General features: G+C 47.4%; 1 protein-coding gene across 7 annotated transcripts in view; it reads right to left on the bottom strand.

The window, feature by feature from the left end:
* The window catches only part of PHKG1 (phosphorylase kinase catalytic subunit gamma 1), a 37,415-nt gene that overhangs the window by 6,539 nt on the left and 17,188 nt on the right, over window positions 1-13,688 (bottom strand). For all 7 annotated transcript variants that reach the window (XM_084822781.1, XM_084822783.1, XM_084822778.1 and 4 more), the window contains 4 exons: window positions 10,658-10,821; window positions 9,495-9,585; window positions 8,528-8,681; window positions 1,435-1,560 (listed from right to left, as the gene is read on the bottom strand). In XM_084822781.1, the coding sequence (XP_084678907.1) occupies window positions 1,435-1,560; window positions 8,528-8,681; window positions 9,495-9,585; window positions 10,658-10,821 (535 nt within the window). The remainder of the gene's footprint in view (window positions 1-1,434; window positions 1,561-8,527; window positions 8,682-9,494; window positions 9,586-10,657; window positions 10,822-13,688) is intronic.

Raw genomic sequence — 13,688 nt, 5'->3', positions numbered from 1 at the left:
GGTTCTAACTCAAAAAGAAGGTTGGGCCCCACAGGTGGTCTGAGGGCACTGCTGTCCATCTACCACCGCCCAGTGTCCCGGAGCTTCTCGAGGGTTAATTAAGCCACGACGGGCTGCCATGTCGTGCCAACCAGCCCATACTCTTTCTGGGTTGTTCATGGTTGGTTAGCGTGCCTGCGTTCACACATCACAACAACCCATGGGTTAAATAAACCATGGGTTAGCGTTATGTGTGAACCAGGTCTTAAGACTCGCAATAGCTGCTTCCAGATTTGTGGCTATTTCAGCGATTCATCACTGCTTTTTTAACTGATGAGCCGATTTATGGGAGCCAGCCAAATCTGACAGTTCTGGGCAAGAGGGGTGCATGCTCTGATTTAAGACCAGGGAGCTCCTCAGGAGGGACCCATGGCTGAGCGGCAGAGCGCACACTTGGCATGTAGAAGGCTTTGGTTCCACCCCTGGAGTCTCCCCTTCAAAAGAACTCTGCTCTCAAGCCTGGGAAAGAGCCCCTGAGGGAGGTGGGGAGAGAGACATGCTGAAAGCGAAAACTGGCACCAAACTGAAGCATTGGCACAGTAGCATTGACCTCACACAGCGTCTAAACTCATCTCCAGCTTTCACAACATAAATGCTGCCTAACTGATCTCTACCAACATTTTCCGCCAACCAAGGAACCTGTCTGGTTTGCCCTGGATGGAGACAATTTTGAGTTAACAGCTGGATTTTAGATTTCCAAAAATGGCTGCTACTTTCTTCCGCCCACTGGTCCTAGGGGCACTGAAACTAGAAACCATCCCATCACCTGGCAGAGCCCAACTTGAATGTCTGCAGACCTGCCTCCTCCATATCATCTTAAGGGTGCAATAAGTCCTACAATTACCAGCATGCCCCAGCCAGCATGCTGGGACTTGTAGGACTTTTTTTGTCTAAACATGCATAGGATTGTAGGACATTTTTCTGTCTAAAGATGCATAGGATTGTAGGACCTTTTTCTGTCTAAAGATGCATAGGATTGTAGGGCATTTTCTGTCTAAACATGCATAGGATTGCACCCTAAGACTCTGACCACGCAGACAACCAGACTACAATGTCTAGTCAGGCCTGTTATGCCACCACCATCTGCTTTTTGTAACCTCTTGCCTGATGAAGAGATCTGAAGATCTCAAAAGCTTGCACATTTTTTGTGATCTTTGAGTTAGCCTAATAAAAGTAGTACCCCATAGGGATTTTGCTGTTTGCAAAGTAGGAATCACAACCAAAGAATTTGCACCACCCTCAGCCTCAATTGCATTTGCTGGGTTTTGTCAAGGGAAGCTGCGATGGTTGAACCAGTTTTAAGAAGCAGATTTAAAACTGTGCTGTCTACGTGCACCCCAAAGTCACTGCTTGTCAGCCCTGGTTATGAGAGAACAGAGGGAGAAGTTTGGATACCCGGAATTTCCGGAAGGGGCTGAAGTGTCGGACTTCCTCCACTACGTATTGCTGGAAGAAGGGGTGAGCTAACGCATCCTCTACGGTGTAGCGATGCTTTGGTTTCACCACCAAGAAATGAGCAATCTGCAGGCAGAAGAAGAAGTGTGTTTGGTTACAGTATTTTTATTTATTTATTACATTTCTATACCACCCAGTAGCTGAAGCTCTCTGGGAAGTTCACAACAATTAAAACCATAAAATAGAACATGATAAAATACAACTTAAAAGTTTAAAACTACAGTATAAAATAAAAATAAGACCCCAAATAAAAGCTAGCAGCAGTACAAAGATTTAAAATCCTGTAACAGATTTAAAACAGAAATTGGAAGACTCAAATGCCTGGGAAAGGCATATATATTTCTTTCCTTTGAATTGTGTGTTTTTCTGGCCTCAAAATTGGGAGAGGGAGGTGAATAGAAGTAGAAAAGTAGGGAAGCAGAACCTCTTTCGGCCCGAGGGCGGAATTCCATTCCAGAGAAGTTCTCAGGGGCCGCAGGCCAGTGGTGGGCAGGGCCAATTTACCAAAAATGCCAGCATATTGTAGCTTAAAGTTCTTACAGCCAGTAACAAGGCCCTAGGAAAGCCATTTCAATCTTTTAGAATGGGGAAAATGTGCAAAACCCAGGAAACCACAAAATTATCAGTGGTCAGGGGAAAGGGGGTGTGGTCCTCTACGGAACCCTAGCAGGCTGGATTGGAACCCCAGAAGGGCCACTGATCTGTGAATGCAGCTAAGCAGCACATCGGGCTTGGGAAATTTGTGGTCCAGCAGGCCAGTTGCAACTCACCAGCCACACAGATGGTGTCCCACCATATCCTTAGCGACCTGAGTCCTTGGTATTTTTTTTCTGGCTTGCTTGGTGACAATTTGCACAGGCCAGGACTGAGGTGTCAGACTCAGTAGTTAGAAGAGGGATAGAAAGAGAATGAAAAATACTCCAGGTGAATGACTGGCTACGAAGGTGGTGCCAACAAGAGAGATCTGGATTCTGGGACCATGGGCTGTACTTCCTGGAAGATGGACTGTTGGCAAGGGATGGGTTGCACCTCACAAAGGCTGGGAAGACTGTGTTTGGCCACAGCATGAAGAACGTCATCAGGAGGGCTTTAAACTGAATCCTACGGGGAAGGGAGACATAAAGTTGGAGGTAACAATGGACGAAGGCGCATGCACCGCAACGGAGAGAACAGCTCTGATGGCGCCCTATAATAGTCTTCACATACATGGAGGAAGAAAGCCAGACTATGAAGCACATGGCCTTCGATATCTATACAATAATGCCCAGAGTATGGGAAACAAGCAGAACCAACTTGAACTCTTAATACAGGAGGGAAATTATGACTTGATAGGTATAACTGAGACTTGGTGGGATGACTCTCATGACTAGAATACAGCAATTGAAGGATATAACTTGTTCAAAAAGAACAGGAGGAACAGAAAGGGAGGTGGGGTTGCACTGTATGTGAAAAATACATATCTCTGCACAGAAATACAGGAGGAGGAGCTTGGTAGCCCCATCGAGAGCATCTGGGTTAAAATAAATGGAGCAAAGAATAAAAGGAACCTGGTGGTCGGAGTCTACTACTGGCCACCCAATCAAGGAGAAGACGAGGATGAAACTTTTGAAAAGCAAATAGCCAGTGTTTCAAGGAAGCATGATGTAGTAGTACTGGGGGACTTCAATTTCCCCGATATTTGTTGGGAGACAAATTCTGCAAAACATGGCCCCTCCAGGAAATTCCTGACTTGTGTGGTAGATAACTTCCTCTTACAGAAAGTAGAGGAAGGAACTAGACGATCGGCTATCCTTGACTTGATCCTAACCAACAGATATGACTTAGTGGATGAAGTAGCAGTTACAAGAACTTGGGGGGAAAGCGACCATGTTGTACTTGAGTTCTTGGTTCTAAGGGAAGCAAAAGCCGAGTGTAGCCAAATGTGTACCCTGGATTTTAGGAAGGCCAATTTTAATAAACTCAGAACAATGATCAGTAGGGTCCCATGGCAAGCAACTCTAACGAGAAAAGGAGTCCAAGACAGGTGGGAATTTTTAAAAAAGGAAATTCTCAAGGCACAATTACAAACAATTCCAACAAGAAAAAAAGGTGGAAGACAACAGAAGAAGCCAATGTGGCTTCACAAAAAGCTTAGAGATGACCTGAAAACAAAAAAGGACACATATAGGAAGTGGAAGGAAGGCCAAGCAACAAAGGAAGAGTACAGGCAGGTAGCACAGAATTGCAGTGATGGCGTCAGGAAGGCTACATCTGAGAACGAGCTGAGGTTAGCGAGGGATGCTAAAAACAACAAAAAGGCTTTTTTCAGATACATCCATAGTAAAGGACAAGAGGAAAGAAATGGTGGTTCAACTATTAAATAAGGATGGCAAAAGGATAACAGATGAGAAAGAAAAGGCAGAGGTGCTCAATTCCTACTTTGGCTCAGTCTTCTCTCGAAAGAGGGTCTATGACCCCCCAGCAAAGGCGAAGTACAGGCTGAAGAAAGGGACAGGATTGCAGCTCGAGACTGATAGGCATATGGTCAAGGAACACCCAATTACTTTGAATGAGTTCAAATCTCCAGGGCCAGATGAACTGCATTCTATAGTAATAAAGGAACTGGCAGAAGAACTCTCAGAACTGCTGTCTATTATCTTTGAGCAATTATGGAGGATGGGTGAAGTGCCAGATGACAGGAGAAGGGTTAATGTTGTCCCTATCTTCAAAAAGGGCAAAAAAGAGGAACCTGGGAACTACAGACCAGTCCATCTGACATCAATCCCTGGGAAAATTCTGGAGCAGATGATAAAGCAATCCATCTGTAAGCACCTTGAAAACATTGCCGTGATTACTTGAAGCCAACATGGATTTGTCAAGAACAAATCCTGCCAGACGAATCTGATCTCATTTTTTGATCAGGTCACCTCCCTTGTGTACTGTGGGAATGCTGTGGACATAACATAACTCGACTTCAGCAAAGCTTTTGACAAAGTGCCCCATGATATCCTGATAAGCAAACTAGCTCAAAGTGGGCTAGATGAAACAATGATCTGGTGGATCCACAGTTGGCTACAGGATCTGACTCAAAGAGTGCTTATCAATGGGATCTTCTCCAACTGGGGAGAGGTAACGAGTGGGGTACTGCAGGGCTCAGTCCTGGGCCCAGTGCTCTTCAACATTTGTATTACTGACTTGGAGGAAGTGCAGAGAATGCTGATAAAAATTGCAGATGACACAAAATTGGGTGAGAGAGCTAATACCCTGGAAGACAGAAACAGAACTCAAAGTGATCTTGATAGGCTGGAGTGCTGGACAGAAAACAACAGAATGAAATTTAATAGGGATAAATGCCAAGTTCTGCACCTAGGAAAAAGAAACCAAATGCACAGTTACAAGATGGGGGATTCTTGGCTCAACAATACTACAAGCGAGAAGGATCTTGGAATTGTGGTAGATCACAAGCTGAATATGAGCCAATGATGTGATGTGGCTGCAAAAAAGGCATATGCTATTTTGGGCTGCATTAATAGAAGCATAGCTTCCAAATCCTGTGAAGTGGTAGTTCCCCTCTACTCAGCACTGGTTAGGCCTCATCTGGAGTACTGTGTCCAGTTCCGGGCACCACACTTTAAGAAGGATGGAGACAAACTGGAGAGGGTTCAGAGGAGGGCAACGAAGATGATCAGAGGACTGGAAACAAAGCCCTATGAAGAGAGACTGAAAGACCTGGGCATGTTTAGCCTTGACAAGAGAAGACTGAGGGGAGATAGGATAGCGTTTTTCAAGTCCTTGAAAGGTTGTCCCAGGGAGGAAGGCCAGGATCTCTTCTCCATCATCCCAGAGTGCAGGACACGGAAGAATGGGCTCAAGTTACAGGAAGCCAGATTCCAGCTGAACATCAGGAAAAATGTCCTGACTGATAGAGCAATACGACAATGGAACCCATTCCCTAGGGAGGTGGGGGGCTCTCCCCCACTGGAGGCATTCAAGACGAGGCTGGACAGCCCTCTGTCCGGGATGCTCTGACTTGGATTCGTGCATTGAGCAGGGGGTTGGACTCGATGGTCTTATAGGCCCCTTCCAAACCTACTATGCTATGATTCTACGGACTGGAGGGACATGGGTTCAAATCAGGCCTGATGCGAACTGGGCGGCCTTCGGCACATCCCGATCAGCTTCTCCTCCCTTGCAGGGTTATTGTGAGAACACATGAACACTGCCCAGCAATCCCTGAAAGAAGGATGAGATACAAGTGTGATGTATATAATTGAATATTACTACTAATATTCCCCAGGCTCCCTTGTGCATCCAGGTTTGAGATACGCTGATTCCTAGCCTCAGGATTTGACCTGACATTTCCTGATCTTTTGACTCCTTCTCTTGCATTCTCCACCAGAAAAACTCAGACCGGAGGGCCAGTGTCCACCAGCAGACCAAGAGGTTTTTATTCCTGCGGCATGTACACAGGTTTGTTGCTGAAGGTTTTTTTCTTTTTAACTGATTGGAAGCTGTTTCTTTTGTGTATTGCTGTGCTTTTCATGTTTTTGTAATGTTTTCATTAAGGTTCTGTTTTTAATCTGTATTTTATTGTTAGCTGCCTTGAGCACCATTTTTGGCAGGAACATAAATTTAATCAATAAATGCAGAAGTAAGTGGGGCCATTTTCTGACAGGCACAAGTGTTTCGGCTGTTTGTGCCACTGCTTGGTGCTCAGGCCCCGCTTCGAGGCACCAGACAGAACTAGGCTCTGCTTCCTAAAGACCTAAGAGGAGACCTGCTGGATCAGACCAAGGCCATGCATGACCAACCCGATGCCTTTGGAAACCTCACAAGCAGGACATGAAGGCAAGAGGCTGTCCCCTGGTGTTCGCACCTAACATACGGCATGCAAAGTCAGATGCCCCGGAACAGGGAGGTTCTGCAGCTACCGTGCCTAACATCCCTCAGTGGGCTTTGCCTTCATTAAATTATCTAATTTCCTCTTCAAGACATCTTAACCCACTGGCCATAACTGCATCTGGTGGAAGCAAAGTCCATCAATCAATTAGCAATTGCATGAAGAAGTCCTCCCTTTGGTCCATCTTGGATCTCCTGCCAATCCCTTCATGAACCCGGGTTCTTGTATTATGAAAAAGTAACCCCCTGTCAGGGTTCCACCCTTATGACCTGGGCCCCCTGAGCAACTCCTTAAAGGCGCAGTCCTATTCAGATGGGTGGCCACCTCTGAACGCAGAGGCGACTGCGTATCCAAAGGAGGCCAGGAGAAGCAAGGAGGGGGTCGTTCCCTCTGCGCTCCTCCTGCCCTGCCTTTTCTGTTAGACAGCCGATTGCGGCTGTCTAGCCACGGAAGCACGGCGTCAGGAAAGAGGTTGCTGTGCAACACATTGGACGTGTCGTACAGGCAGCTATGATCTCCCTGCCCCCAAACGCCCCCAGCCACGCCCCTTTCCAGCCCCTCCACACTCCTCTTGCGAGTGTGGAAGTGCGGGGAGGCCGGTTTTCCAGAACCCAACCTCGGAGCCTGCAGTTCCTGGTAAACAGCATATCCTATGGCCATCTAGCCGCTGTCTAGCAGCCATAGGATTGCTCCCTAAGGCTCTCTTGCCTCTTTAAGAGTCCCACCTTCCTTCTTTTCAACATCCCCTTCCCAATAATGTGGGGTTTAGGCTGTAGACGTGGGGTGACTGGCACTCCAGACACCGGGGGCTTAACACAACAGTTTACTGGTAAATTAAAGCAAGCAGGTTACAACTAAAGGTATTTACAGAATAGAGCTGAGTGATGCAAAAGGAAAAGAAAAATCAAAGTTGCAAAAGTGCAAGTTCCTCTACCCTAGCTGCACTTAGACTTCTCTGGGCTGCTACTTCCTGCTCTCTCTTCATGCTCTGGGCTCTCTCTTTTTCTCTCTCCCTCTCTCTCTCTCTGGTTCTCTCTCCCTTTTTATCCCCTCCTTCCCCAAAACCAAAATTACTTTTTCAAACCTGGAGAAATGAAACCTAGCCCAGGAAAATGAAACTACTCTTCTCAGGGTTACCCCTCCCAACAAAAAAACCCCAGGCCTCTAGGCCTGACCTTTTTCTTTTCCTTGCCTCTGTAGGTGTCAGGGTGGACACTGAGCCCATAGAATCCCATAGTAGTTCTGATTCTGAGGAAGAGGAGTCGCTCCTGGGACAGGAGCACGCTCCTCTTTCCCAGGGCCAACAGCTGACGGAGATTCCTCCCACCAGCATTCCTAGCTTAGATAGCAGTCCTGGGAGTGACAAAGCGTGGAAAGCAGACTTGATGGACGCACGACGCTGGCGCCAGATGGAGGGCGCGGAAAGGAGGCGTAGTGCTCGGTTGGCGTGCAAACAATGGCTGCACCCAGAGGATCCAAGGGAAAAGGGGAGGGACTCTCCCTAGTCCTTAAGTTCAGGGGTCTGCCAGTAATTCCCTTTCAAACGGGGACCAACTGTTCCAACGTAGGGCATAGGTACTGTGCTGCTCAGATCTAGTTGCTAACAGTCGAGTTGTTAAGTTGTAAACGAGGAATAAAGCTTTGAAAATAATCCCTTTGTCTGTGTCTGGACTTGGCTACTGGTTTAGACTGAGAGAGGCCTCCAAGGAGCCCTTGACAGCAGGCCTCAAAGCTTCACACACCCCCTTATTCATTTATTATTACATTTATAGCCTGCTTTTTTTCCTTCTTGCAAGGAACCCAAGGCAGCTTACATGGTCCTCCTCCTCTCCATTTTACTCTCACAGTAACCTTGTGAGGTAGGTCAGGCCGAGAGTCCGTGACTGGCCCAAAGTCACCCAGTAAGGTTCATGGCAGAGTGGGGACTTGAACCTGGGTCTCCCGAGTCTTGGTCTAACACTGAAAACACTACACCACGCTATTTCTCTATCCATTTCCTCCAATCCATTCATCACTTTGCAGCCCTGTCTACCACGGTCGCCCTTCTGTCATAGAGGATCGTGGCCTTTGCCCTTTTCTGCCCTGCACAGTGCTGCACTCTCCTCTCGAGGCCCAGGGGACCTTGCGAGCCTCCCGGGCTGAAACGCCACCCACCAGGTCTTTGACTGTGTCCGACTGGTCGTCCCACTCTGGCGAGCTGAACTTGTAATCTCCGTTCATGATCATCCGCAGCATCAGCATCTGCTTCCGGTGCCAGAACGGGGGGGATCCGGCCAGCAGGGTGTACATGATGACTCCCGTGCTCCACCTGAAAAGAAACCACGTGGCCGGCATTTTCTCTTTCTTGCTTTTTGACATTTGTACGTCTGTCAATTATTTTGAAAAGTAACTATTTCTAAACGCAGTTTGCACACACCAAATTAACCTGCAATTTGCCTCCTTACTGTGTATCTTATAGCAGCCTGGTAGCCAGAGGTGAGAAGAAATTGCATGCAGACGAGCGAGGCTGATGGAAGCGGGGTGGATCACTCCCAGCACTGGCTCCAAGGCCGGGACTGGGTGGGCACCTGCCCGGGCCCACACCCCAGCAGGGGCCCAGTGACAGAGCCCCCTGGAGTTCTTCCTCCTCCTCCCCTTGGCAGCCTGCTTGTGCCCCTGCCTCCTGCTCTGGTCCAGGCGGGGGGGGGGGAGGAGATGCCGCAGCCGCCTGGCTCCCTGCCTGTCCAGCGAGCGAGCGGCAGCAACGAGGAGACGGACCATGAGGGGCAAGAGCGGCTGGTGACAATGGCGGTGAGAAGGCAGACTCCCTGAGGGAGGGGGCCCAGGGAGGGGGCCTTGTTCACATATAGCATATGGCCATGCTGCTAGGAATCCTGGGAGTCGCAGTCCAACACAGCTGGTTGGCATAACTACTACATATACTAAAGAACTGAGCATTGCAAATGTTGGTAATGACCATTTCGGCGATGAATTACTCATCATCATTATTCATCGATGAATTAACATCGAAAACATCCAAGAATGGATGAGAAATACGAATATTATGTTGGGTCACTCCAAATAATTCCATTTCTGCCCCCCCTCCATGCTGAGACATCTGTTGCCAGACGATTCTGCTTACATGTCAACTTCCTTTCCGTAACCGGGATGGTCCGGATCCATGGAACATTCGAGTATTTCCGGAGCTAAGTAGCCAGGAGTTCCACAGATCTCTGCAAGAAAAAGCAATCAGAGTTGGACTTAAATTTTTAAAGAACTTTTCTTTCTTTCTTTCTTTCTTTCTTTCTTTCTTTCTTTCTTTCTAGAAGTAAATCTTGCTTTATCCTTTAGGCTCTCAGCGAGTTGCAGGACCCTTTTCAGACAGATTCTGGAGACTTGGAGAATATGATTGTGGGTCTCTATGCCCAGCTGGATCAGGTAGTCCATAGCTCAGCAAAAGAGCACATACTTTGCATGTAAAAAGTCCCAGGTTCGATCCCTGGCAGCATCTCCAGGTAGGGCTGGAAAAAAACCCTGCCTGAAACTCTGGGGAGCTGCTGCTGACAATCAGTGTCAACAATACTGGGCTAGATGGACCAAGGCTCTGACTCGGTATAAGGCAGCTTCCCATGTTCTTACTTCAATTAACCCTTAATTCAGAACCATGAGGGCTAGAATCTTACTTTATTTTTCAGGGAAAAGGCTGTAGCTCATTCTGCATGTTTTGCATGCAGAAGGTCAAGGTCCCTGGTTCAATCCCCAACAGGATCTTCAGATAGGGCCGACAATGACACACAAATCTATTCCCGTTTCTCCACCCCCACAAGCTTTCTTGATTTTAGCAGCCTAATTTAGGAGCAGGGGGGAATGGCTTTTTTTTTGGCGACTCTTGAATTATTGGGAGCCGGAAATCTTTGGTGATCTATTGCAAATCACCCAGAGATCTGCTAGAACAGTGTTCCCCAACCTGGCACCCTCCAGATGTGTTGGACTGCAAATCCCATCATCCCCTGTCAGCATGCTAGCAGAGGATAATGGGAGTTGCAATCCAATACATCTGGGGGGTGCCAGTTTGGGGAGGCTGGAAGAGGATGATGGAAGTTGTAGTCCACATCTGGAGGGACCCAGCTTGTGGAAGGCTTGACTAGCAATTCCCGATCAACCTTCTGCCTGCCGCTGGTAAGGGCAATACAGAGTTAAATGGCCCAATAGTCCAACCCAGGATACCGCAACACCCGGGTCCCTAGATCTGGAGGGCAATGCTGCCTCCATCTCCTGGTCCCTGCAGCAATCCAGCCAGGCCACCTTTGAGCGTTTCTCCTTGCTGCAGCTGGCACGAGAAGCCGAAGTCGGTCAGCTTGATGTTCATGTTGTCGTCCAGGAGGATGTTCTCCGGCTTGAGGTCTCGGTGGACAATGTTCTTGGAATGGAGGTACTGAATCACTCCCAGGAGGGCGCGCATGATCTTTCTGCAGGGAGAGAACAGGGCAGCCCTGGCAGCTCAACAAGACCATCCCACCAGATGAGACAAGAGGTCAGGGGCATCGTTAGGGAGGCCACCTGGGCACAGGCCCCGGATCTTTTTGAGCTGTCCTAATTGCCATTTTTTTTACATTTTCCCATTGACTTGCATTGGAAAACAAAAATGGCCATAACGTTTTGGGTTTGTAAGATAAATATAGGAAATTTGGAGACTTGGTAGCCCCCATGCAGCTGAGTGAATATTCCAAATTTCAGGCAGTTAGGTCCAGTGGGCTTTGTGCTAAACACAGGTAAAATTTGCTATTTTCAAGAAAATGTGTCAAAGCAAAGAGCTATATTTTTTTGTGCTTCCGCATACATTCATGGAATTTGGAGACTTGGCAGGCCCTACGGAGCACACTGAACCTACCAAATTTCAGACAGTTGGGTCCAGTGGCTTTTGCGCTAGCCATGTGCAAAGTTTCTTTTTCTCAAAGTCTAAAACAAAAAGTAAAAACTGTCAAGCCCCCGAGGGGATTAGAGATCCTAATCAGAAAGTGTTTAAGGTGACCATGAGGAGGTCACTATCGCTAATCTCTGGTGAAGGGTTTTTTTTTTTGTTTTTTTGAGGTGCTAAAAACCTCTCTCCCCCTACTTTTCTTTTCTGCTCTTACATGCCCACTGTTGGGAGCTTGCCTGCAATGAAATTTTGAAGAGGGAGAAGGAAGGGAAAGAAAGAGCTCCATGTGAAATACTGGTATTTCACACAGCATCTGATTTTACTGCCCCAAACTGGAATCTTTGGCTTCTGCAAAAGTTTAATAGCTTCAGTACAGCAAAGGATCCAATCAGCCTCCACAAACTTCTTTCTCCCCCTCCACTTTAATTTCTCCTAAATAGCTGTAAGACTCAAATAATCCCAAAGGGAGGGTTAGGACTATGTTACGTCATGATCAAGAAACTGCTGGGGCTTTTAAGTAGGTTCTACAGTTTTAAAAAAGTTAGAAAAAGCCCTCAGCCACCTCACCTCAAAAAGTTAATTTAAGTATGCGCAATCCTTACAAACCCTGCACAGCCTCTTAAATTCCTCTCTGAAAGGAGCCACTTGGCTTAGGGAATTCTCTCTACTCCCCACCCCTGCGCACATCCCCAAACACCATTCTTCTTTTCTTCTTCCCTCCCCTATCCTGTTCTTTCATTCTTTCTCTTCTTTATTCCACCCAGGGCATATCTTGGGGAATTCTTACAGAGAATTCTCTCCGGTGGGCAAGAGAAGCTCTGAACTGTATCTGACTTTATACAAACAGACAAGAGGGTTGGTTTCTCTCCTTCTCACTCAAGCCTTTGAGAAGAGTGGGTTCACATGGTTGCAGAGAGACACATCTGGGGCTGTTCTGTTTGTCAGCTGCCATTATCCAGCAACAGGAAGGGCCGTAGCTCAGTGGCAGAGCCCCTGCTTGGCCTGCAGGAGGTCCCAGGTTCGATCCCGGCAGCTCCAGGTAGGGCTGGGAAAGCATCCTGCCTGAAACCCCGGAGAGCCGCTGCTGCCAGTCAGTGTCAACAGTTCTGCGCTAGATGGACCCAGGGTCTGACTCGGCATAAGGCAGCTTCCGATGTTCCTCTGAACAGAAAGCTTTAATAAAAAATATGAGGTTTTGGTTTGTTTTTTAAGCGGAGGGGAGATAAATATTGCTAATTTATGCAATCCTATGTATGCTACTGAGAAGTCCCATTATGTTTAATGAGGCTTACCCTCAGGAAAGTGCGCATAGGATTCCAGTACAAGTTCCCTTTCCAGGGAGGTCTGCACCTTGATGTTCTGCATGTTTACTCAGAAATAAGTCCTGAGTTGTGAGCATGGTACAGCAGGCTCAATACAGTGCCTACCCAATTCTGTCTAATGAAGTGACTACCCTTTCAGCTCAGTCCCATGCATGTTTTGTCGTTTGTGGGTGGGGTGTGTGTGTGCATGAACTCTAGCTTCAGTGGTGAGGGAAAGGCACTTAATACACGCTCAGAGTTTCTCCATTACTTAGCCCTAGTTTTGAAAACAGACTCATTGGCTGAATCCTGGTGACACAAATGTCATGGCACAAATGACGTTATGGGGAGGAAGATGCAATGAGAGCTTGTGCGTAACAAGGAGGAGGTAGAGGAGAGTTGCACAAAACAAGACATCTGTTTTGATGAAGAGTTGCTGGAGGATGATAGGATGAGGAGGGATGGTTGCATGGAAGGGAATAGAATTGGTAGGGGGAAAATGTAAGTGCCCAGTGATGAAAGAAAAACATTCTTCACATGTTCAGAGGCACTCTATATTTAAGAACATAGGAAGAGCTGTGCTGCATCAGACCAATGTCCATCTAGCCCAGCATTCTCTTCACACAGTGGCCAAGCAGCTGCCCATAGGAAACCCACAAGCAGGACATGAGTGCAATAGCACCTTTCCACCCACGTTTCCCTGCTGCTAACATTGGTGAAATGTAAATAAATTCTAGTCATTCTAAATTAGAATGCACATTGGAAGGACAGATACTGAAGCTGAAGCTCAAATATTTTGGCCACCTAATGCGAAGAGAAAACTCTCTGGAAAAGACCCTGATGCTGGGAAAGACTGAAGGCAAAAGGAGAAGGGGACGGCAGAGGATGAGATGGCTAGATAGCATCACGGATGCAATGAATATGAACTTGAGCATGCTCCGGGAGAGAGCGCAGGACAGGAAGGCCTGGCGTGCTATGGTCCATGGGGTCACGACGAGTCGGACGCGACTGAACGACTGAACAACAACAACAAATATCCTTCAGAAACTGTTCAGGTTTCTTGCCTGGGGGACACCTCTAATGACCTGTGCATTTTCATACAAATAGAACTCCC

Source organism: Heloderma suspectum, chromosome 16 (genome assembly GCF_057233095.1).
Source record: "Heloderma suspectum isolate Gila_16-S chromosome 16, 16-S_ref, whole genome shotgun sequence".
Classification (NCBI taxonomy): Eukaryota; Metazoa; Chordata; class Lepidosauria; order Squamata; family Helodermatidae; genus Heloderma; species Heloderma suspectum.
This window is presented reverse-complemented; position numbering and strand designations above follow the sequence as displayed.